Consider the following 24,137-nt stretch of genomic DNA (forward strand, 5'->3'; position numbering starts at 1 on the left):
GTCCCAACCGCATGCAGCTGGAAATAGACGGGCTGGCAGAGACGCCTTGTGCCCAGCTGGAACGCCTGTTTGTGGGAAGAGGGTAGCCATGGCAGCCACCCAGCTGCTTGGTCTGGGGGCTTTAGTAACCTCACAGGCTGCCTAAATGGGGTGAGAGGATCCCACAGGCCGACTTGCCCTCCCCTGGCTCACCCACTGGCCACCAAGAGGTCAGACGCCAGTTCAGTCATTTGGGACAAGCTTTCGTGGAGGTCCCCCTGAGTGGGATTTCCTGGGGGCTCCTATTGCCACTGGGGAGTCACCTCCTCTGCCTGGTGGCCAGCCCCTCATGATCTGGCCTAGGCTCCACGTGTATGAAGCCTCTCCTGGGACACCTCACACCCCCGTGCTTCCCTCTGCCTGGAGAGCTGGCTGTCTCTCTTGCCTGTCCTGAGCACTCACTTCGTCCTTCTGCACATCTTCCTGGCCCTTCCAGGGGACTTGCCTCCCCACCCCCTGCCCCCCCCATTTGGACCGACTGCAGTCCCAGTGCTCACCACGCAGAGTCAAAAAGTTCTGTTTACGTATCCATCTTCCGCATGTGTAATGAGTATACAGAAATGCTCAGGGAAATCACTAGACCAAACAGAAGATAGCCCCCGCAGGGCTGTAGTTTTCCTGTTACAGTGCTCTTGCCCAGTGCCGTCTGCATGCAGCTCTGACTTGACGTGCTCGTGAGCACGCACTCAGGTTTGCATGCTGCTTTCCTGGTGTTCTGTCAGAACTTTTGCCACTGCTGACCTGTAATCATGTGGCCAAGAGGTGGGACTGGACTCAAAGCCCAGGACAGGGGAGTGGCAGCTCGTGGGTGCACTCGTGGGGCAGGCTGGTTAGAAACGCCCGGGAGGGATGATTTGTGACCTCTGGGTCAGCAGATGCCCCCTAAGTGCCCTTATCTGCCAGATCAGGGGGTCCTGAGATGATTTCCGTGGGACTTCCGCCCTCGAGGAGCTCTAGGCTGTGTGCAGAAATGCTCCCAATGTGGTATCCTTGCTGTCGTTAATACTACACCTAGTGTGGGGGCAGCTCGTCTGCCGGAAATGAATGAAAGGTCACCAGATGGGGGTGGAGGTGGGTGAGGGGAGGAGGGAGCAGCAGGTGCAAAGCCTAGAGGTGGGATAGGCTCAGCCAGGTAGGAGAGTGGGCTCAGGAGTAGACAGTGATGGGTAAACAGGTGGTTTCTGTCAGCTAAATGCCCCCAAGGCCTGAGACGTGTACCTTTGTCCCTGCAGGTGCATGTCAGGGTCACCGTTGGCTTGCTGGGCACAGGATCGACTCAGGCCTGGCCCCCAGCCCCCCTTCCACAGCCACCAGGGCCCCACCTGCTTCTCCAGCCTCCCTGCACACACACGTGCATCCCACCACCAAACACACCTTTCCCTTCACTGGGCTTCACGTGGCTGAGGGAGAGGCTCCTCTGCCTCTCAGTGGGGCCTCTTGAGCCTTCTCACACGCACACTCTTTTCGTCCTGCAGCCCCCCGACCCCAGTCAGTGGCCCATCTTCACTGATCTCCCCTCTTCTCTCCCCCGCTAGCCAGACAGCTCCCTGAGGGCAGGCCTGGACCGCATGGTCACGGTGTCCTTGTTGAGTGAGAGTCCTCTGGGGGGAGGCGAGGGCACGAGAAAGGTGACTTCAGCGGAGGCATTTGCTTGTGCGGGCACACTCTTGGGGGGCAGAACCAGCAGAGTACGGGGGTCCAGCAGGGAGTGGTAAGAAGTGAAAAGCTGTCAGTCTTTGACCTGGGATCCTCCGTCTCGGAACCCAGCTGAAGAAAATAATCCCTACTATGGAAAGGGCTGTGGCTGCCCTGTGTCCCTCACTGGGCCGTTTATTAACAGGGTAGAACAGAGACAAGTGTGCTGGGGGCCGGGGCAGGGGTCCCCTATCCCTGGACCAGCAGCAGGTGAGAAGGGCACCAGGACTGAGTCCTGCAAAACACTCTCACTCAGCTTTCAGTGAAGGGTACAGAGGTCGCCTACAGAGTGACCCGTTTGCACCAGGAGAAAATCAACACATGAAAAGACAGAAACAAAATAGATGCGTGTGATTATGGTTGTAGCTAGAGCGTAGGGCTATTGATCCATTTTTGTCAGGTTTTCAGAATTCCTTGTAAATTCAAAATTTTAAATAAAACAGTTTTATTGGACAAGTGATAGGGAGCCATGCTAGGTTCTAGAAGGGAAAAGTGCCATGGAAAGGAAGTGGCCACAAGTAGGCTAGAAAGGGTGGGGTTGGCCACGGGGAGGCCTGGTGATCTTTCCAGTACTTCAACCACCCTCAGTAGCCCCCTTCCCACAAAGCTCCCTGGTGCCCACACTCATCCCTCCACGTCCGCCCTCTTCCAGCCTCTCTACTGCTTTCTGAAGTGTGTCAACCCTGTTTGCACAAAACCATTTCTCATCCTGTTGTGGCTGCATGGCCCACCCAGGGCCTATTAGCAAGGGACCACTTAGTGCGGGACAGAATGAGTCAGCTCATAGCAAGCCCAGTTAAGGAGCCGTGGCAGGTCAGAGGCGGGAGGCCACGGGACTGGGACATGCTGGGGGCCCCACATTCACAAGAACTCCTGGTGGTGCTGATGGACGTGTGGAGGGCACGGATGGGAAGGAGGAAGGGGCCTGGTTTTTACACTGGACGGCTTTGGAAAGTAGAAGAAAATGTACAGTTTAATGGGGAAGAATCAGTCCAGAATCCCAGGCAGCACCGACACTGGGAGGTGTATGTATGAGTGAGTCATGTGACCCGGCCAGAGTCCGGCAGGAAGGCCGTGTCGGCGGGTGGCGTGGGGAGGTCCCAGGCCCTCCTTGGTTCCGTGCAGTGTCTCCCGAGGCAGCGGGTTCCCTCTGCCCGCCCCACGCACAGGCCCGTGGAGGCAGCCGCATCCAGCAGGGCCTGTTTTATTTCTGAGGATGTGCACAAAGAATCCTGTGAGAGCATTTCCCCTTTATTTTCTCAGAGCGTCTCGCTTTGGTTCCGTGATTTGTTTGTTTGGTTTTCCTCCCCTTCCCTCTTTCCAGTCCTCTGTTCTTATCCCCATCAAAAGAAATTTTTTAAAATTCCAGTGCCTCCCACAGATGTCCAACCAGAATCATGTTCACAGCTGTGCTGTCGGAGGCCTGAGGGTGGAGGGAAGAACGTGTCCGGTTCCCATCCTGGTTCTGTCACTGGCACGTTGGGACCGAGGGCAGGCCACTCACCCCGCGGAGCTCCTGGTTATAACACTGTCGTTGCCTCGGGCTGAGGCTCAGTGACACTGAAACGAGCGCGCCTGGCACAGAGCAGGGGCCCAAGGGACGTGGCTGCCCTTCCATTTCCTGCAGCCCCCTCTCCTGCCCGTGCTTGAGAGGAACGGAAAAGCTGGTCTTGCCAGAAGGGACAGAGATGGGGGTCAATGAAGTATCATTCGGAGGGCATCCCGCTGTCTCCAAACCCGTACCCTCCCCACCTGCTTCCTCTAAGCCCACTTAGAACGGTGTTTCTTTAGTTGAAGACTTTTATCCTCATACCCTGAAGGCACTGACAAAGCAGGACACTTTGGGCTGACTTGCCAGGAGTCCTGCGTGGCTTCACGCACTCGCAGAGCCCCAAAGCTCACAGGCTGCCAGTGTTTGAGGAACAGCCACTCCTCCTCTATGCTGACTTCACCCCCACGATGGGGCTCACTCCTAGGCAGGGCTGAAGCAGGCGAATGAATGAACACAGCTCTTCTCTGACTAGCCCTCACTTGTCGTCCTGATGGGCCAGTGGCCTCCACCCCCTCCCGGCCCACAGGCCAGTACTCACTCTCCTCATTCACCAAGAGCTGCCTTCTGTGACTGGATCCTGGAGCTAGGCCTCATGGAGCAGCCCCTGCAGGGCCGCACAGGGCATCCGTCCGGAACAGGCCTAGCGCCAGGGCCTCCAGGCCTGAGCTGCCACCCCCAGCCTCATTTTGTAGTTGTCAGCCCGTCACCTGGCCCACAAACATGGGTTATGTGGCTCATGCACTATTTCAAACCCTGAGATACAGCAACACTCAAGACAGCCATGGTCCCCCTTCTCAAGGACTCTGGGTACTCTGGGGAGACGGAGAAACAGAGAAGATAGGGCGAAGGCAGGGCCAGGTGCGTGGCGGAACAATGGGTTGGAGCAACTCCGCAGCTTTAGGTCGCTGCTCAAGGAGGTGACATGGGCGCTGAGGTCTGAGTAAGGCCCTGCCCAGATCAAGAAAGAACATTCTAGGCAGAGGAACAGTGAGTGCAGAGGCCTCCAGGTGGGAACAGGACAGCTGGGGTCAAGGGACAGCTGGGACACCATACGTGGCAGTTGGGCGAGCAGGGAGGAGGCTGGTAGGAGGTGTGGATAGTTCACTTGGGCCTTGTCGGCCAGGGAAGGCAGTTTGTGTTTTATCCGAAGCCAGCAAGGAATCCTTTGGAGGCTTCCAGGCAGGGGAATAGCGCAGCTGGCTGACACTCTGAGAGGTGGTTGTGTGGGGTGGCGGGACCAGGGCAGAAGGAGGGAGGCCCGTGGGAATGCCACTGCCGTAATCCAGGCCAGAGAGGAGCGGAGCTGGGCCCAGCACCTGAGGGGCGGGGGTGAGGAAATGTGTTTGTGGGCAGAGCTGACAGGACTGCACCTGCTAAGGGATTTGATGTGGGGAGTGGGAAAGGGAGGGACCTCTGCTGATTACCAGGTGTCTCGGGGAGCTACAGTGAGCTGTGCTGCCATTGGCCGAGAAGGGAAGGCTGAGGGCGGGGCCAGGCTTTGCTTGGTTCTCCTCTGTTCTCAGGGGAGGTCGAATTAGGAGTTCAGCAAGGGTCGGGTTAGGTTTGTCATGCCTTCGGACATCTAAGTGCAGCCTTGGGGTCAGCCATTGATGTCTAAGTCTGAGGGTGGCAGAGCAGACAGGCCTGGAGGTTGGGCAGCGTTGGCAGCTAGGCAGCAGGTAAAGCCATAGGACAGGGTGACCTCTCCCGGGAACAGAGCCCGCAGGTGCACAGCTCCCAGGGCACAGTGCTTCCTGACGCTGCTTGAAAGGAAAGAGTACTTGCTAACTGTTCATCTGGTAAGGGTTTAGTATCTGGGATGTATGAAGGACTCTCAGAACTCCGCAGCGGAGAGACAGGTAGCCCAGTGTAAAGTGGACAAAGGATGTGAACTGACACTGCCCGGAGAAGGGCGCACAGATGGACAGCAAGCACGTGGACCAGTGCTCAACACCATTAGTCAGGGAACTGCAAATCAAGACCATAATGCGACACCCTTCACACCCACTAGGACCGCTGTAATTTACAAAATGGGAAACGAGAAGTGTCGGCAAGGGCGTGGAGACTCCGGAGCCCTCATGTTTTGCTGGTGGGAACGGGAAATGGTGCAGCCACCGTGGAAAACAGTTTGACATTTCCTCCAAAAGCTACACGTGGAACTACCCTGTGACCTGATGCTGCTGCTCCTGGGTCTGCGCCCAAGAGGATTTAAACATGTTCGTGCAAAACCTGAACGTGACGTTCACAGCAGCATTTCCCACGGCAGGTGAGAGTAGAAACAGGCCGCTTGGCCATCCACTGGTGAATGAATGGGTCTCCCCTGTAAGTAGACTATTATTCAGGCATAAAAATGAATGACACATGCTCCACCCTGGATGGACCTTGAAAATGCCATGGTATAGGAGAGAAACCAGACACAAAGAACACGTGCTGTATGGTTCCATTGAGAGGAAGTGTCCAGAATAGGCCCGTACATAGAGATAGAGAGTAGAGAAGTGGTTGCCAAGAGCAGCGGGGAGGGGAGAATTGGGATTGACTGATTATAGGCACAGGGTTTCTTTTTGGTGTGATGGAAATGTTCTGGAATTAGATGGTGGTGATGTTCGCACCACCTTGTGAATGCACTAAAAACCACTAACATGTACCCTTTAAGACGGTGAATTTATGTACTGGGAATCATATCTCAATTAAGTGGAGAGGTGCCTGGGTGGCGCAGTCAGTTAAGCATATGACTCTTGGTTTCGGCTCAGGTTGTGATCTCAGGGTTGTGAGATCAAGCGCTGTGTTGGGCTCTGCACTCAGCATGGAGTCTGCTCGAGATTCTCTCTCCCTCTCCCTCGGCCCCTCCCTCCCCCCCCCCACTTGCTCGCTCTCTATCTCTCTGTAAAATAAATAAATCCTTAAAAAAAAAAGTCTTTAAGTATAAGTGGACAAATAAAAAAAGTAGCATGTGCAGAGAGTGGGGCTTGTCCCGCACCCGAGGAGGCCACACACATGGCTCTGTGTCCCGTTCTGGGCCCACATTAAGCACCTGATAGGCTGGGGTCCCCCAGAAAAGGGTGACAGGGCGGTGAGCTAGCCAGAACCTGTGTCAGGGGGAGCAGTTCCAGAAGCTGCAGCTGCTCTGCCTGGAGAGCGAAGGCTGAAGCAAGGCTGAGGGCTCCCTTACAAGGCGGCTTGTTGTCACTTTTCCAATTTGGAAGGGACCTTGCCGTCCCCTAGGGCAAGATCCCACATGATTCTCTAAAGCACTTGCAGTGACTTTGCTCAATGGTTGGTAACATCTGTTGGTGGTTTCCATGTGCCAGGCACTGTGCTGAGTGCTTTACTGCATTATTTTAATTCCCAAAACAACTTAAGGTACTTATTGTCCCTGGTTTTTTTTTTTTTTTAAGATTTTATTTATTTGACAGAGAGAGCACAAGCAGGGAGAGGGGCAGGCAGAGGGAGAGGGAGAAGCAGGCTCCCCACTGAGCAGGGAGCCCGATGCGGGACTCGATCCCAGGACCGTGGGATCGTGACCTGAGCCAAAGGCAGACCCTTAACCGACTGACCCACCCAGGCGCCCCTATTATCCCTGTTTTGTAAAGAAGGAGACCAAGGTCCAAAATGGTTAAGTGACCTGCCCAAGGTCACACAGCAAGTTGCTCACTGAATCTTATACCCCAGCTGGTAAGGCAAGGATTAACACCTGAGGGTAGTGGTCACAGGGAGACCTCATGGAGACTGTCGTCAGGAGGAGTGGTCAGCGGTATCTCCAGGTCCTTAGGGACAGTCAGTGCTGCTCCCCCATCTCTGGAGGACCATGAAGCAGCATCTGGGATTACAGGTGGGGCCCAGATGAGGGATGAGGTGACCAGAGCCTCAAGGCCAACAGCTTCAGCGGAGTCTTGGGCCGGCTCCTCCAGTCTGGATGTGAGTGGTGGGCTTGAAGTTCTGGAAAGCTGACCCCACCACTCATCTGCCTGATCTTCCAGTCCTAAGCTTGGACGTAGGCCCAGCCCGAGGAGCAGGGCCGCGGTGGGAGACCTTGTATTTCCTGCATCTGTCTGACCTGCGGGAGTCAGGAGCCCCAGAGAAGGCCCCAGCTGATGCCCAGACCAGGAAGCACACAGGTCCCGGGAGACCCCAGCCATACCTCCCCCCTGCCTGTGCCAGCACCTCTGACAGCTCAGGGAGTGTCCTGTATCTGGCAGAACCCAGGCCCCAAAGCTCTAAGACCCATGTGTATTTTACCCGAAATCTAATCCATCTGGTTCTCATTTATTTACACTTAACTCATCAAATGCAATTTTGCAAGAGCCGCTCGATAGCCAAGAGGCTTTTCTGCCTAAGCCTCCCTTCTGAAAGGGGCCAGGGGAGGGCTGGGGCCTCAGCCCTCAGGGACCAGCAGGGAGCCGTCAGGGTTGGAGGTCAAATTTGGTTCCTAAGATGGGCCGGGGCCTCTGCCTCTGTTCTTGGACCCTCTGTGGGGTCTGCGATGCCGGAGCCAGGCACAGGGTCTGACACATAGTAGGCTCTTGGCAGCCAGGAAAACATGGGTGGGGCCCAAGCAGAACACAGAGTCTCTGTTTCAAATCGTGAAATGTTCGTAGGAAACACAAAGCAAGCTAAGCTGGATCCAGAAGTAATTTTTAGTTATTATAAATAACCAAACCTGGATTCTTGGTCCAAAGTAGGACAAACAGCCAGCTATTAATAAAAATAAACACTAGCACTTTGGGCCAAAAAGGAAACCTCATGGGCAAACCACAGCCCTGCCTGCAGAGGCCTTCCGGAACCAGATCAACCTTCAGCCTGTCAGTGTCAGCTCTGGAAACCTTGCTGGAAAACAACCATGGCCATCACAGTGCATGGGCCCACCCCAGACACAGCCCTCTGGCTGGCTGGTGGGGGTGGGGGTGGCCTGTGCCCATGAGCGATGGGCACACCCGGCAGAGATGGGCAGGAGTCACAGCGGACAGCTGTCTCCCCGACCCCAGCATCCAGACCTCCTGTCAGGCGCTACAGCATAAGGTGGGGGCACCTGACCCCAGAGACCCTGTTTAGACTTGGTGTGTGGTGCCAGGGTGCCTTTCCTCTTTCAACTAGAGTGGTCACCGTGGCTGCCAGGATTGGGAGGGGTGGCTGGAGGCCCGGAGGTCGAGGAGGAGCATGTGGACTATGCCTTCGGGCAGGAATTGAGGCCGAAGCCAGGGCAGTGCCGCGGTCGTAGAGGCAAACACATGGGCAAGGCCGTAAGGAGGTTGACAGCCTTGATGACTGCTCAGGTGTGGGAGGGGCAGGAGGGGGCTTCTCAGGCCAGAGTGGCTGGTGGGGGGTGGGCAGGGCTGGAGTGAGACCCCTCTTGGGCACCCTAGTCTCCCTCCCTCCCTCCCACCTTCTGTCCTCCCTCAGCTGTTGGCTGAATGAATGAGATGCTGGGCCTCAGGCCGGGGAGCCGCCTGCGCAGAGGAGAGGCCATGTGTCTTTTATCCCAGACTGCATCGGGATGATCTGTTTCTGAGGGTGTCCCGCAGCCCCACCAGCCAACGGCCCCCTGAGGCCGTGACTAGCCGCAGTTCAGCTTCCCCTCCCCTCTCCGCCCCGCACCCTTGCCTGCTGCCCCCACCCTGGCCCAAAGAGTCAGGGGCTCTACCGGTCGTCATGGCACAAAGCTGTGTTTGTGAGTTCAGGAGGGGAGCATGTTCCCCTGGTGGGGGGGGGGGGGCAGGGGGGCAGCTGCAGGCTGGGGCCTTCCAGAGAATGACCTGACTAGTCTAGGCCGCCCATGATAGAGGGCCACACAGGACCCTCACAGAGCCATGGCTTTGGGTCTGGCCTCCACAATACATCCATCAGTTCCTCTGTCGCCAATTAAGAGGGTTTCCCACTCTGAACCCAGAGCCTGCGCCCAAACCCACAGAGCCTCCTCTCTGCTCTGCAGCTAAGTCCCTGTGCCCAGGAGCTCCCTGACTTCTGGGAATGTTCATTCAGCTGTGGCCATAAAAGAAGATGGACCATGAGCTTGCCAGCAGGATGCAGAGACAGAACACTCCCTGTATCCCACCCAGAGCCCCCTCAGGGATCTCTTAAGGCACGGATTGGAAACAGGCTTGCCCAGGGCCCTCCCTGCACACGGGCTCAGCCTCTGCCTGAGCCCACAGTGGTTGATGATGCTCTGGTTTCTTCCCCAAGAACTGTCCCTTCTCCCAGCAGCACTGGTGGGAATGGGGGCTGGGGGGCCCAGACAGAGCCTCTCTGTGTCCGAGGTGCCAGCCCTGTGCTGCTGACCCTGATGCTCGTCTCAGGTGGGGGCGTAGTGGGGTGGGACTCCCACACCAGGGCCGTGTGCACGGAACAGTTCCACAGGAGAGAAGGACGAGGGCTGTGTGTGCCTCCAGTGCGCCAGGAGGGCTGCCCGAGGGCGCAGTCTGCAGTTCCTCCTGCAGACGAGGCCTGAGCACCTGCCACAGGCCACAGCTAGAACTCAGGTTGGCTGATTCCCAGGCGTAGGCTCCCTCCTTGCTGTGTGGTACCTCTCATCACAGATTCTAAGTCCTGCAGGGGCCAAGGAACAATGTGTGCCGGGCTGCCCCCCTCAGGAGGGCTGGGGGGCTAAGTATTTCCCATAGTGCTATGCTCCAGGTCAGCCCAGCCTGCCCGAGGTCTGTGGGTAACCATCTTAGGGACCCAGCTCCTCCAGCTGGTCACTCTCCAGACTTCATGTGAGCGCCGTCTGGGGGGCTGAGCCCCAGGGCGTGAGGGGTACGAAGTGGGCATCAGGCCCCTCATCCAGTGGCTAGAGAAGTTGGTAATGACCACAGGCTACCCAAAGGGATTCTGAGACTGTGGTTTCCTGCCCTGCTTGAGGGAGACTTGTGTTTGGACCACAGTGGACAAAGGGTGCAGAGGGGCCAGCCCCCTCTTCCCTCCTGCTTAATCTTGGGGCTTTGTCGTTTGAGAGTGGGGAAAAGAAATGTTTACACGGCCTCGCATTTGTTTCAAATTATTCATCAGTGTTTGAGAGTCATTGTTCCCGGCTAGCGTAAACAGCGCTGTCCCAAGGCCCCGCCACTCTGCCAGCTCATTGAAGTTCTGTCGATGTGCAGTGTGAACTGGCCCTCTGGTTCCTGCCTCCCAGTGAAGTGGGGAGATGGGCCAAGCCAGATGGGTGGCACCGGGGAGCTCTTTCATGGTGGGGTCCAAGTAGTGTTTTCACACCATGAATTCAGCACTTGAGGGCCTGTATCTGTTTTGTTTAGTTTTACCAATTGAACCTTGGCTAGAGCTGGGGAAGCCAAGGCACAGAGCAAAAAACCTGAGAACCACGGGAAGACCAGCAAAGAACGTGATTTGAAGGGGGTCTGGACTCAGTCCCAGGAGCAGATCTCACCGCTACACGCGTGCCGGCACAAATGCCTCTATGGGGCGTTATTGGGGCAGAGACGGGACCAGCCCCGGGTATGCTGGGACGCTCCCTGTGTGATTCGTGGCAGGCTGGCTCTGGCTTTGCATTTGCATCGGGGGTTCACCAACACGTTCAAGGTGACACCCAGCTCAAGCTCACGTGAAGAGGAGCTGGTTCTCCACAGCGTTAGTCTGAATGTGCTTGCTGGCATGGCCAGCCTCATGGTGGGGCAAAGGCATGTGCTCAGGATGTGGACAGCAGGTTGAAGTCCTGCCTTTGCTCCAAGCAGCTGTGTAACTTGGCTCAGGTGACCTTGGTTGTCTGTGTCTTGGTGTCCTCATCTGTACAACGGAGGCGTCACACCACCTATCACTCAGAGCTGCGACAAGGGTGCGGTGAGTTGGTATTTGTGAGCCCCATGCCTGACACACAATGACCACTCGAGGGATGTTAGCTTTGCGCTGTTATTGGTAGGATGAACAGGACTTGGTGCCTGGCTTGGAGCCGTTCGTGGTCTAGTTCAGGGAGGGGACAGACCCCTGGAGGCAGACACTGCAGGGGGGAGGGGAGGTGCCCCCAGCAAGGGTGACACTGGCACTGGGCCTTGAGGGAGCCATCACTAAGTAAGACTCTGTAGAGTGGAGAAGGGTTTTCAGAATAATCCCTCTCTGGCCTTCCCAGCTCCCCTGGGACCCCACTCTGTCTCTTCTCGGCAAGAGCCACCTTCCCCATTTTAGCTGTAACGGTTGGTGGCTTTTAGAGTTCAGAGCTCTGCCTCCCTCCCGGCTGCCACACAGCTGACATTTGAGCTTGCTGGAGAATAATGGCCTGCCTCAGCACTGGCCTCAGAGCAGCCGTGTGGTCTCTCGGGTGGTGGAGTGGGCTGTTTTCCCTAAGCCTCCGTAGGACCCAGCTGACATCGTTCCAGAGCTGAGTCCTCTCGTGGTTCAGTGCAGGTCAGTCTGCCTGGTGCTTGACGTTTTCACATCCTTTTGGTTCAGTACTAAAAGATGGCTGTGTTAAAAAGAATGATATAAAAAGCTTATTGCCAAGTGTGTGTGTGTGTGTCTGTGTGTGTGTGTGTGTGTGTGTGTGTGTGTGTGTGTGTGTGTGTGTTGGGGGTCAGGGGATTGGCTAGAAGCAGCCAGTAGCTCACCTTGACTTTGTGGTTTCATGCTTTTGCCTATTAAAATGACAATACAGACATGGCACATTAAGGTTTAAGAAGCCCTTCTTTCATTAAACAAACTGGCAGTGTAGGGGTTATGACTTTGGTAATTGAAACATGCTGTTCTGTTCAAGACCAGAACTCCATAAAGACTCTTTTCAGCCAACAGCACCCTTTGTGCCAGCAGCCTCTGGTCAAAACTGAGTGTCGGCCCTGAGGTCTGTATCTCCTAGAGAGTGGGAAAGACCACTTGGTGACCTTCCGCAGCTGTCTTGGCAGCCAGAGGTTAGGGCCTTTTAAAAACTTCCCCATTCTGTAGACTTTTGAAATCAATTTGCGAGGCAGAAGGCAGGCTGCCCTGTCTTCTAGGCTCTCCCTGGCTGCCAGGTCTTGTGTTACTGGTTGTAAATCTGAGGTGTGATTGAGGAAAGACGGAACATTGGAGTTGGGTTGGCGAGGCTCCATGTGTCGGGGATAGACAGTGCAGGTTACGCAATCTTCGTAGAGAAGGAGAGTCCAGCAGTATCAGTGAGATCACAATTTGAGAGACTACCAGGTGGGACCTCAGACAGGTGACTTTGCCCCTCTGGACCTCAGTTTCCTCACCTATAAAACAGGCTAATACCTGGATCTGATTTACAGGGTTGCTCTGAGAATTAAAGGAGTTAGTATAGGTCAGATACTTAGAACAGTACGGGTCACTCGGGATACTGAGGGTCAGCTGGCATTACAACCATCGTAACTATCTACCTCTATGGAGTAACTCCGTGGAGTACTGTTGTGGAGGATCATGTAGAGTATGTCCATGGAGTACTACCAAGGAGGATCTCTGGAGTATCACTATAGTGTAGTTTTGTGCAGTACTACTGTGGAGTACCACAGGAAGTATCATGGTAGTATAGCTCTGTATGGTGCCACCACGCAGTACCACATTCAGTATGTCTTGAAGTATCACCATAGTATTGCTCTGTTGCAGTGTCCCCACGGAGTACCACATGGAGTACCTCTGTGGAATATCACTGTAGTATAGCTCTGTGCAGTACCACTATGCTGTACCATCATGGAGTACCTCTGTAGAGTATCACTGTACGATAAAGCTCTGTGGAGTACCACATGGGGTACATCTGTGGAGTATCCCTAGTTCACTGCAGCGTTGCCATGGAGTACCACATGCAGTACATCTGATTATTGCTATAATATCGCCCTGTGCAGTGCCACCATGGAGTACTACCAAGAAGTACTTCTGTGGAGTATCACTACAGTGTAGCCTTATGTAGTACCCCTGTGGAGTGGTACCAACATGGTGTACGTCTGTGGAGTATCACTAGTATCGCTCTATGCAGTGTCCCCATGCAGTGCTACCAAGGAGTACTTCTGTGGAGTATCGCTGTAGCCTAGCCCTGTGAAGTACCGCCGTGGAGTGTCGCTGTAGCGTAGCCCTGTGCGGTACCGCCGTGGAGTGTCGCTGTAGCGTAGCCCTGTGCGGTACCGCCGTGGAGTGTCGCTGTAGCGTAGCCCTGTGCGGTACCGCCGTGGAGTGTCGCTGTCCGTAGCCCTGTGCGGTACCGCCGTGGAGTGTCGCTGTCCGTAGCCCTGTGCGGTACCGCCGTGGAGTGTCGCTGTCCGTAGCCCTGTGCGGTACCGCCGTGGAGTGTCGCTGTCCGTAGCCCTGTGCGGTACCGCCGTGGAGTGTCGCTGTCTGTGCCCTGTGCGGTACCGCCGTGGAGTGTCGCTGTACGTAGCCCTGTGCGGTACCACTGTGCAGCTCTACGTGGAGTATCGCTATAGTACCACTCCGTGTAGTACCGCCGTGCAGCCTGGGGAAACTGATCACATCCTTGTCCTACCAGCAGATCGTACCACACTTCTAGCACCAGGTGTGATTTCTCTTGTCCCCTTCTCTCCCTCTTCTCGCAGATGTGGACGAGTGTCAGGACAACAATGGCGGCTGCCAGCAGATCTGCGTCAATGCCATGGGCAGCTACGAGTGTCAGTGCCACAGTGGCTTTTTCCTCAGCGACAACCAGCATACCTGCATCCACCGCTCCAACGGTGAGTACTGCCCGTGCTACCCGGGCACACCCCCCACCCCCCCAGAAACAAGCGGCCCCTGGAAACTCCCTTCTCCACATCGTGATTCCGGGGGCCTCAGGGTCCAGGCAGGAAATTTTGGTGGTGGCCTGAATGGCTGTTTTGTGCTTCTGGTGTTGGTTCTGCACAGAACTCCTCCCAGCTCACGCCCACTGCCCGCTACACCAGGGCCGTTGGTGTTCCTGGTGTTTTTATGTGGAGGTGAGGTGGGGCCACAAATGGGCAGATGTGACCAGAGAAGCTGTTTTCCTTTCTGGGCTGAAGGCCAGCTGTGGCCGGGAAGAGTGGGGCCCCATCCTCCATGGTCCCCTTCCCCAAGGTGAACTGGAGGTCTGACCAGGCCGAGTGCCAATTTCTCGGTCTCTGCACGTTCACCGGGGCACCAGCCAGCAGAGGGTCCTTGTGGTCAGGAGCCTGCTGCCCTCTGGATGCTGGGTGGGATGGCAGGCCAGCCGGAGTGCTGGAGTAGCCTGGGCAGAGCGCCAGGCTGAGACAGAACCTGGCCTCCAGCCAAGCCCAGCAGGTGAAGGGCCTTGGTTTCAGGGGAAAGGTGGTCAGAGTTTGGGCCCAGGGGAGCAGGACTATGAGGTAGGACAGCAGGCCAGAAGGCAGGACCCATGTGCCTAGAGGAGAGAGGCTTCTAGGTAGATGGAACAGCATTTGCAAAGGCTTCGAGGCGTATCTTGCTTAAGATAATGGCAAGGTCTGGAATCCCGAGGCGGGCTGCATGCTGCAGTAGAGTGGGCTGCGGGCACAGGCGAGAGCCAGTGCTCCTGGGGCCTGGCCAGTGTGTGTGGTCAAGAGAGTGGTGGTTTTAAGTTATCATTTTTAAATCAATACTTTCTAATGGAAAAAACTTAGAAATTTGTCGCAGAATTTTGAGACCCATTAAAACAAAAGTTTAATAAGGCGGAAAAAAAAGAGTAGATGAGGAAGGAGGCCAGGACAGCCACGTGGCCCTAGCCTGAGCCCCTCCCCCATTGCTGACCCCCCCCCCAAGGAGAAGGTGCAGGGGGCGCTTAGAGGGGCTCCTCTAAGGGCCTGGCGTGTGTCTGTGGCACCAGCAGACCAGGGAGTGGCTCACACTGAAAGATGGGGACAAAACCCTGGGCTCCGGGGCAGCCTGGTACCTGTGGCTCCAGCTTTGCTGCTCCCTGCCAGGGAAGCCCTGCTGCTCTGAACCCCCAAGCTTACTCCCCCATGAAGTGGAGATGTGGCGCTGACCCACCAGGGTCTTTGGAGGATGGGACGAGACCTGGGGTGTGAAGTATCCTGCATACACCAGAGCTACCGAGGCTGCAAGTCGAGGAGGAATAGACAGCTGAAACCGGCTCGGGGGCGCTGGGTACACTTTTTAGCAGAAAGCAATTCCTGTGAAAGAAAAGAGGAAAACATTTAAAAGTACAAAGCCCAAAGTAGAGAAGCAAAACTGCCTGACGGGACACCTTTCGGTGCTTGGTGCTTGTTTAGGCAGTTTCCTCAGAGACAAGACGGGCCTGGTAGTCCCCACACTGCTGTGTCCCCAGAAGGATGTGAAGGCCAAGCTCCATGGTCCCTGGGCACTTGTCGCAGCAGCATCGTGCAGACCTCCCCGGCAGCCCGCGCCCCTGAGGGCTCCCGGTGGTGGGGCTGTGGGCTCGAGCTGCCCAAGATGAGGACCCGGCCCCCAAGTCGAGTTTTATAAGAAGCGGATTTACGGGGAAGTGAGTGAGTGGTGGTGGTGGGAGGGGGTCCTGCTTTCATCAAGGAGGGGGTTTTACAGGGTGACTGCTCTGAGCCAGCTATAAAGTCCCCAAGGCCAGGGTGGCCTGAGCCTCTTTTCCAGCCAGGTTGTATATGCTCTGTTCCTTTGAAGAACGGCTTTCCCACGAGCAGGGCTCCAGGTGAAGTTGTGAGGCCCCTGGTTGAAAGGCACGTGCGCAGAAAGGGGAGCGAGTGCGATGTAAGATGCGAGACCACAGCTGTGTCCTGTTTGTAACCGGGGCCTCGTTTAGCCTGGACGCATTTGTTGAGCTAGGATGCCACAGAACAAACCTCAGCATCAGCCAGAAGAGTAGGGTCGGGGGGACATGATAATGTGGGGGGCAGCAACACTGGCTGCTGTGGGGTCACGTGCTTACTCTGAGCCAGGCCCCCGCAGCGACCTGGTGAGGAAGCCAAAGCAGTCAAGTTAGGAGCCTTGCCCAAGGTCACACCATAGGGAAGTGACAGAGCCAGGACTCCCGCCCAGGTCTTCAGCTTTGATGTGATGAAGCTGGTGAGGAAAGAAATAAGCTGGAGGAATAGACGGAAGTAGGCAGAATCCACATGTGAGCTGAAACCAGATGATCAACAAGACCAGCCATGCGAAGAGTTGGGGTGGGGGGCCAGGCAGTATGTGTGCAAAGGCCCTGAGGTGGGAATGGACCAGGCTCTGGTGAAAAGCAAAATGAAGGGTAGGGCGGTGGAGCACTGTGAGCCAAGGAGAGAGGAGCCCAGGATGAAGGGAGCCTGGCAGGGCCCAGACCCCCTGAGGCTGGTAGAACATGGGCAGGAGTTTGGATTTTGTGCAGAGAGCAGCTGTGGCAAATGTGCTGAAGGGGAGAATGGAGGCCTTCAGGGCATCTCAGATACTGGACCTCAAATTACTTATGTGGTGGAGCCTTGAGGCCGAAGCCTCACCCTTCCCAAAGGCCCTAGGTATTCAGATCCTGAAGCCAGGAATTGACATTTAGCCAGAACACAGATTTGGGGTCTCAACCTTAATCCTTGTTAACCAGCATCCACCAGCACATTGATTAAAGAAGTCCCTTCTCTTACTAGGATTTTTGTGTGAATCTCCCAATTTTTTAAAAAAAATTTCTAAAGATTTTATTTATTTATTTGAGAGACAGCACAAGCAAGGGGAGGAGGAAAGGCAGAGGGAGAAGCAGACTCCCCGCTGAGCAGAGAGCCTAATGTGGGGCTTGATCCCAGGATCCTGAGATCGTGACCTGAGCTAAAGGCAGATGCTTCACCAACTGAGCCACCCAGGTGCCCCATGAATCTCCCAATTTTTAAATCTGAACAATGAGCCAGTCTAAAGAGCAGCAGGCACCATCTTGGACCCCTCCTGAGGGACAAGTGGCAGCATTTCCAGGGTTCCCAAAGGCTGTGTGGAAGGTCTGAAGAGGACAGGGCAAGTGCACAGTACATCTGTGGACTGCTCGTTAACACCTATGGGTGGAGACGGCCCGGGTGACCTGGCACTTTGCCTCCCTCCTGAGCCTCCATTGGTTGTGACAGTTACCCACCACGATTGTGTGTCAACTATAGTAATGATTGTAAGAGCTCAAAATCAGTGGGTGTCTGGGGTGTGGGGACCCAGCTTGTTTTGCGCCTAAGTGTCCTCTGATCCCTGTTGCTCCTGGGATGGCCCATGAGTCCAGAGCCGTTTGGCAAATCAGACTCCTCTTGTCACCTGACTCTTCCTAATGCCTGTCATCTTCTTGAAGCCTCCCCTGAGCAGAGAGAAACTCACGAAGGCTGGCTTTGATTAGAGGGGCCTGGATGCACGAGCAAGGTCAGCCAGGGTCAGTCTAGGCTCCTGGCCGAGAAACAAGGGGATGGGATTCAGCCCTCCTGAGTGGCCCCACTTCCTAGGCACCAGTGCAAACCCTGGCCTGAGGCACGTGGATATGGCCAGGCTGGGGCTGTGCGTTCTACGTTTTCAGCTATTCTCCATCTCCACCGGCCACGTGGCCTTTGTGCAACCACTCCTGCCTCTCTGGGTCTCCTCCGTAAATCGGGACCAGTGATCCCTCCCAGGCAAGTGAGGGATCCGTTAGAGAACCAGCCAAGTGCACTGCCTCCCCTAGGGAGGCACTTCTCCCCGTCTTTAGAACTCAGGCTCGATTCGGGGAGACAGCTGTTCCTCTGTGCCAGCGCTGGGCAGGAGGGGCCCCAGAACTGTCAGGACCTGGGGCCCATCTCCTACTCAGCGCTTCCAAATGCTGTTTCTGGCACCATCACGGCCCACATTTGCCCCCACTCAGCCCCTGGTCCAGCGAGCGGTAACAGCCTGGGGCCAGCCAGTCCATGCCAGTCCCAGCCTGCACTGCCCCCTTTGTGGTCATGCGCCCTGGGAGCCTCTCCAGTCCAGAATGGATGGGCCACCAAGGAGCCAGCACCTTCTAGCTCTCTCCCTCTCCCATGCCTGCTCTTTATTAAATTTATGTCATGTCTGCTCCAATAAGGTGTTGCCTCCTGGATGAACTTGTCTCTTTCCTTCCAATGAAAAATTCCTTCTTTCAGTCTGAGCAGCGTTGACTTAGGAGGTGAAGGTGCTCAGAAAGACGTGGGTCTGACCAGCAGTGTGATTGCAGGTTGCGTTTCATTCATTCACGTGCCAGGTGTCCAGCTGGTCCCTGGGATCCCAGGGTGAGCAAAACCAGACATGGTTCCCTATAAATTTTTAGTCAAGAAAAAGAACTAAATGCTAGGCAAGGGTTGGAGTTGCTGGATAATAATGAGCTGAGAAAAAATGCTCTGGATAGAAGGATCTAGAGCTCCTTGGGGTCCAGTGTTCTCATCTGAACAGGGGAGGTGGTCATGAGAATGATTTTCTCATTGGCCCGGTGAAGGATTGCCACTCTTAGGAGCACACGTTCTGGGGCCCGGCTGCCTAGGCCAGAACTGCAGCTCCAATACTCAGTATCTGTGTGACCTTGAGCAAGTCACTTAACTCCTCTGTGCCTGCAGGGTCTATAAAATGGGGATAGTCATAGTACCTGCTTCATAGGGTTAAAGAGATGTTGTAAAGATCACTCCATAAACGTGGGTTCTTATTATTGTTATTTATCACAGATGAGGAAACAGGCCCAGAGAGGACAGGCCCTCCCCCAGGGCCCCACAGCGAGCTGGCAGCAGACCCAGAGCCTGCGTGTGCGCTGGGCAAGGCTCTGCTGATGTGTGCTGGGTGCTGACTGAAGCCGGAGCTTTGGCTGAGGGTGGAGGGGAGACTGGGAGTCAGTTCTCATCCTTAAGAAACTCCCTTCCCAGGGGTGAATGCTGACCCTTGCACCTGGATTTATCCCTGCTCAGGGCAGCACATGCCAATGCCTGGAGCCCATCAGGATGAGGGGCTTCACTCATTCATCCAGCACACGCTCGCCAGCATCCACCATCTGTCTCACCAGGGCTGCAGAGGTCAGACCAGCCCCCCGTGCTGTGCAGAGCTTTGAGCAGTGTGCCAAGCCCCTGCTGGGCGTGGGCAGTCGGGCACCAAGGCATGAAGAGACATCAGGTGTCTGTTACGCTGCTCGCCAGGCCTGGGGTGCCCTACCCCACTGTCGATTGGCTGGTGCTCCCTCTCAGTCCTCAGTGAGAGCACCCATCCACTCCACAGCCTGGCCTGAGCTGACCCCGGGGAGAATTGTCAGGCTCTGCCTCCTCTTTGCTCCAGGGGCTGCCTCTGTCTCCCACCCCGCCTTGTTGCTGGCTGCAGAAAGCAGTTTTCTACCTGATGCCTATGTCCCTGCAGCTGGGCAGCTCCGTGTTCCCTCCATCTCTGGGCCCAGTGCCAACGTTGGGCCCTTTGGAAAGGACAAGAGGAGAAAGGAGAATGATGCTCAGCTCTCGGTGGCTCCCCGGGCTCAAGCCCTCTTCATCCTCGGGTCATGCAGGCAGATTCCGGGTCAGCACGTGCTAGAGAATGGTGGGATCTGGCCCAGGCAGTGAGCCCAGTGACAGGGACCTAGTGGTTCTGGAGGCCGCCTGGGAGAGCGCAGGCTGCCACATGGCTGAGCGCACACTGAAGCCCTGCTGCGCTGCCTCCTTCCTGTGTTTGATGCACAGGAACAGGCCACAGGGCAGCTGAGCTTCTGTGCCCCCGGGAGGCTGAGGCCCATGGAGAGCCAACGCCAGGCTGGCCCTCTCCCAGCAGGGGCATCACGGGTTTACCTGAGTGCATCCGACATTCTGGCTAATGCCCTTCTGAGCCTATTTCAATGCACAGCTAGGAAACCACAGTGCCTGCCCCCCCCCCCCCGCATTCCTTGTGGCACTTTCTCACAAAGCTCAAGACTTGGCATCAAGGGTGACACTGGCTCCAGCAAAAATCAGCGGTGGGGCCTGGAATAGGAAAGCTTGGCTTCCTTTATGTTAAATAATGCTGATGCTGGCATAGGCTGCATTTACCGTGTGCTTACTGCATGCCAGACATTGATACCGAGTGCTTTTCATGCACTAGCACGTAGTGGCCCATTTTCCGGATTAAGAAACTGAGGCACGGAGAGGTTGGGGAACTTGTCCAAGGTTGCCTAGTCATCGCTCTGGCAGTCTGGCCCCAAAGCCCGGGCAGACTACACAGAGGGTTTTGGCAAGGCTCAGAGCCCTCTGCATAGTTGGCCCAGGCTGGGTGAGACCCAGGGGAGGCCCCGAGGGACAGCAGAGAAGCCACCTCAGCTGGCACCACCTGCAGTTCCCCAGACGGGAGCCTTCCCTGTACCATGTGTGCCTCGTGAAGCACCAAGAGTTTCAAAAACATCTGGTGGTGGAAATTTCCTGAAATGGCTCACCCACTTCCCTCTTCTCTTCAGGGAAGCAGCCGAGTCAGCCTGGCCTCTTTTCTCTACAGTTCACAAAACCTTTATGAACCTGAGTTACTGAGACGGCCAGTCCTCTCCGGGCGAGGGAAAATGTTTGTTAGTGTCTGTCCCTGTGCTGAAGGTCCTCAGACACCTGGCTGACGTTGCGTGTCCGCCGTTCTGTCCTGCTGCTTCATGGTGGGTCTTGCTGGGAAGACCGCAGCGGGGGTTCCACACGCTCACACGGGTAGGAGACTGGAGGCTCCTGGCTCGTTAGTGACGTGCTTGGGCTTCACACAGCTGTTTGCCTTGTGGGAACCTTCTCACTTGTTTCGGAGTTTACGGCTATACTCCGGATGATTGCATTATGCAAAGATGGCCTCTATTAAGTTAGATTATTTTCTTAGAGCTCGACATGAAGTGCTGTTAGAATCTGTTCATTCTGTCTATAAGTTTGTGAGTGTAACTGGAGACAAAACAATAGGATTTTTTTAAACTTATTTTGGAATAAATACGGATTCATAAGAAAATGCAAAAATAAGTAGAGAGAGGTCCCATGAACGCATCACCCCGCCTCCCCCTCAACAACATCTTACATCACTGAGGAACAGCACCAGCCCTGGGGACTGACGTCCATACTGTGTATGCATGAGGTTCTGTGCCATTCGACTAGATGGAGATTCACATAGCCACCTCGGCAACCAGCAGTTCGTGTCATAGGGGCGCCCGCTGGCTCAGTCACCGGTGGAACCTGTGACCTTGGTCTCGGGGTGGTGAGTTCATGCCCCGTGCCGGGTGTAGAGATTGCTCAAATAAGTACAGAAATCATTAGAAAAGAGTTCACATTGTCGTGGTCATCGCATAGCTGAGTACTGTGCCAGGCACACTGCGAGCACTCTCCCTCTCCCTCTCTTTGCCGGGCCTGTACGAGTCCACGTCTAAACCAGCACGCTTCGAGAGTGAAAGGGGCACGGTTAATGGTGACAGGGCAGCAGGTATAACCTGGGACTGTCTTGGGCAAACTGAGGCCTAAGGTCACCCTAATATTACCTCATTTAACCCCTTAAACCTTTCAAGGGAGGTGCGAGCTACTCCCACAAGCAGCACTTTCCAGAGTCATGTGCTGCACAGGGCTGGCACCTGGGCAGTCTGGCTTCCGATCCTGACCACCTCCTGGGGCTGCCTGCCACTGCTTAAAGGAACCACGACTGTCCCATGGTTCACGTCTTTGATTAGGCGTGGAAATGGGGTTCTAAAGAGAGAAGGGACTTCCTTGCCCACGGTGCTCACCAAGCTGGGCTGGGGTTGTGATGCCCAAGCCTGCACCCTGGGCATGGTGTGGTGTGGCGTGGTGGGCCGGGTGGTCAGCGTGGGCCCTGAGCAGCAGTGCCGAGGGGCTGGAGCCTGGGGGCGGTGGAGCAGGTGGAAGAAGCCCCTAAGAACAGGTGGCTCCCGAGGTAACCAACTGGCAGAGAGTGAGTGGGTGGGCAGTGGGCTCGGGGACTCTTGGGGGATCGGGGGGCAGCAGGGGTTGGGGGGGGTGAGAGGCTGCCAGGACCCTCTGGGTCCAGGCCTTGGTTGAAAGTAATGGATCAGAAGCAGCTGACCTTGAAAAACAACTTGAAGTAGGCCATGAAGACAGGCAGAAACCCGAGACAGGTGCAGGACAGAGACGCGGGGTCACAAACATAAGGCCCGCCTCCTCCTGTCCTGGGCCTGAGTTCTGGGATAGTCTGGAGCAGGAAGGGCCCACAGGCACCACCACCATCTGACTGAGCCTGACGGGTTGGGTGCCAGCTTTGCGCTGACGTCAAGTCATGTTTGTACCGTGCAGGGGAGGGGGCTCCCATTGAGCCCCTCTGCATGCCTGATACTCCTGGTGTGTGCTTCCTTTGGATTTTGTTTCCAACTTAGCCTAGACTCTGGGTCTCCAGCCACTCCCGCCCGAGCACTCTTGTCCTCTTCCGCACAGGCCATCCGGCTCCCCTTCACTATCTGGCCCTTCAGGCCGCCTGGCCTGGCCTCCTCTTTGGCCGGGGTCCTCTGATAGCAAAGATTTCAGCTCTGTTCAGGTTGGCCAGGAGAGCCAGTGTCCCAGCAGTCATTCTCGCCTGTTGGAGAGTGAGTCCTGGATCCTGAAACCAGACCTAAAGTGGGCACAAGTGAGAGGGTCAGGACACTGTGCTCAGTGGGAGTTTGGACTTTGCTGTGAACGTTACGGGTCACCCTGTCAGTCCTGGGAGTCAGGGCGTGGTCCACCATTAGGGACCGTCACTGAGCACCTTGGGGTGGACAGGGCGATAAAGCAATTTTCTGGCAAGTGGCACTGGCAGCCATCAGGGTCTGGAACTCCCATGGGGGCAGTGTGGGTGGAGAGGAGGGTGGCCGAAGGAAAGAACACAGAAGGGTGGCCAAGGGGAAGGGGGCAGGAGGATGGAGGGAAGGTGAAGGAAGATGAGGAGAAGGTGACCGGAGGATGAGGGGAAAGTGGCAGGAAGGTGTCCAAGCGAAGGTGGGAGGCGGGGCAGGCAGGACTTCCTGCGGACCCGCCTGCCTCGGGTTTGTGCTTTGGAGAGGCCTGCTGCCCACGTCACGTAGGTGCAGAATATTTCAGTGGCGGCTGGCTCTGGACAAGGTGGGGCCTTGTTCTTTCTAACCTAAGGAGCCCTGGAGTGGAGTGTGGAGGCTCAGAACCAGACCCGTGTGTGTCTTCTTCCTGGGAGGCTGAAAATGCAGGTCACGCTCAGCACTCTCGCTCGGGGTCCTGATTCACAGATGCCCGGGAGAGGCTTGTGCGAAGTGTGGGCGCCTGCCCCCCTGTCACCTGGTCAGCTGACTCAGGCCTGGCCCCAACCTGGGGCCTGAGTAAGTCACTGGGAGTTGACTGGTGTGAAGAAAAGCTCAGAAATCTGGGGCTCCGTCAGGGGTTAAGGGCTTGGGATAATTAAGTGCCATTTCTCATCTCCCTGCATGTGTTCTGGGGGCATGGGGACAGCATTCTGCCATCTATACTTCACTCCATGACCTGCGACCAGGCATGGAAAGGGTCTGGGCTCCCCCATCCTGCTTGGTGGGCAGTGCTCAGAAGCCCACCTTTGCACCAGGACATGTCCTCCCAGAACACACAGACCGGGGGAGGTAGACACAAAGGCGTGCGCTGTGGGCCCGAGTGTCAGTGTGTGGAGGGCTCTGGCACAGGGGGCCTGGCGGCAGGGGGGTGCTGGTGAGCACAGTCACTTGCTCAGCAGAGAAGACTGCCTGCGTGCTGAGTGCTGCCCTTCATATTCAGTCCTTCCAGCCAGACTTCTAGGAGGGCGGAGTAGAGGCCCTGCAGGACACAGCCCTCCAGTCGGCCACAGCAAGAAGCCTTCAAGGAGGCCAAGCACGCCTTGTGGTCAGGACCTGAGCCCACTGCTCAAAGCCCACATCACCTAGGAACTGACTGGGGAGGTCCCTGGCAAGGTTCATGGGGGAGATCCCTGGGGTTGGGCCAGAGCAGAGGGCCACTGAGACCGCAGGAGCAGCCTCTGAGGGCAGCTACCTCTGCCCATTCCCTGCAGCATTTGTCCTGGACCCTCCTTCCATGCACCTCCGGGGGTGGTCCTTGACCCTCCTCTGTACTTTGTCTTCCACCCTGCCTGCCTGTTGTCACTTGCC

At 56.0% G+C, this 24,137-nt stretch overlaps 1 protein-coding gene across 3 annotated transcripts in view; it reads left to right on the forward strand.

The window, feature by feature from the left end:
- Positions 1-24,137, forward strand: part of SCUBE1 (signal peptide, CUB domain and EGF like domain containing 1) — a 137,191-nt gene that overhangs the window by 37,513 nt on the left and 75,541 nt on the right. For all 3 annotated transcript variants that reach the window (XM_087868638.1, XM_045779905.2, XM_087868639.1), the window contains one exon: positions 13,762-13,896. In XM_087868638.1, the coding sequence (XP_087724764.1) occupies positions 13,762-13,896 (135 nt within the window). The remainder of the gene's footprint in view (positions 1-13,761; positions 13,897-24,137) is intronic.

Source organism: Ursus americanus, chromosome 17 (genome assembly GCF_024610735.1).
Source record: "Ursus americanus isolate L20-20 chromosome 17, mUrsAme1.1.p, whole genome shotgun sequence".
In the NCBI taxonomy this organism is placed as follows: Eukaryota; Metazoa; Chordata; class Mammalia; order Carnivora; family Ursidae; genus Ursus; species Ursus americanus.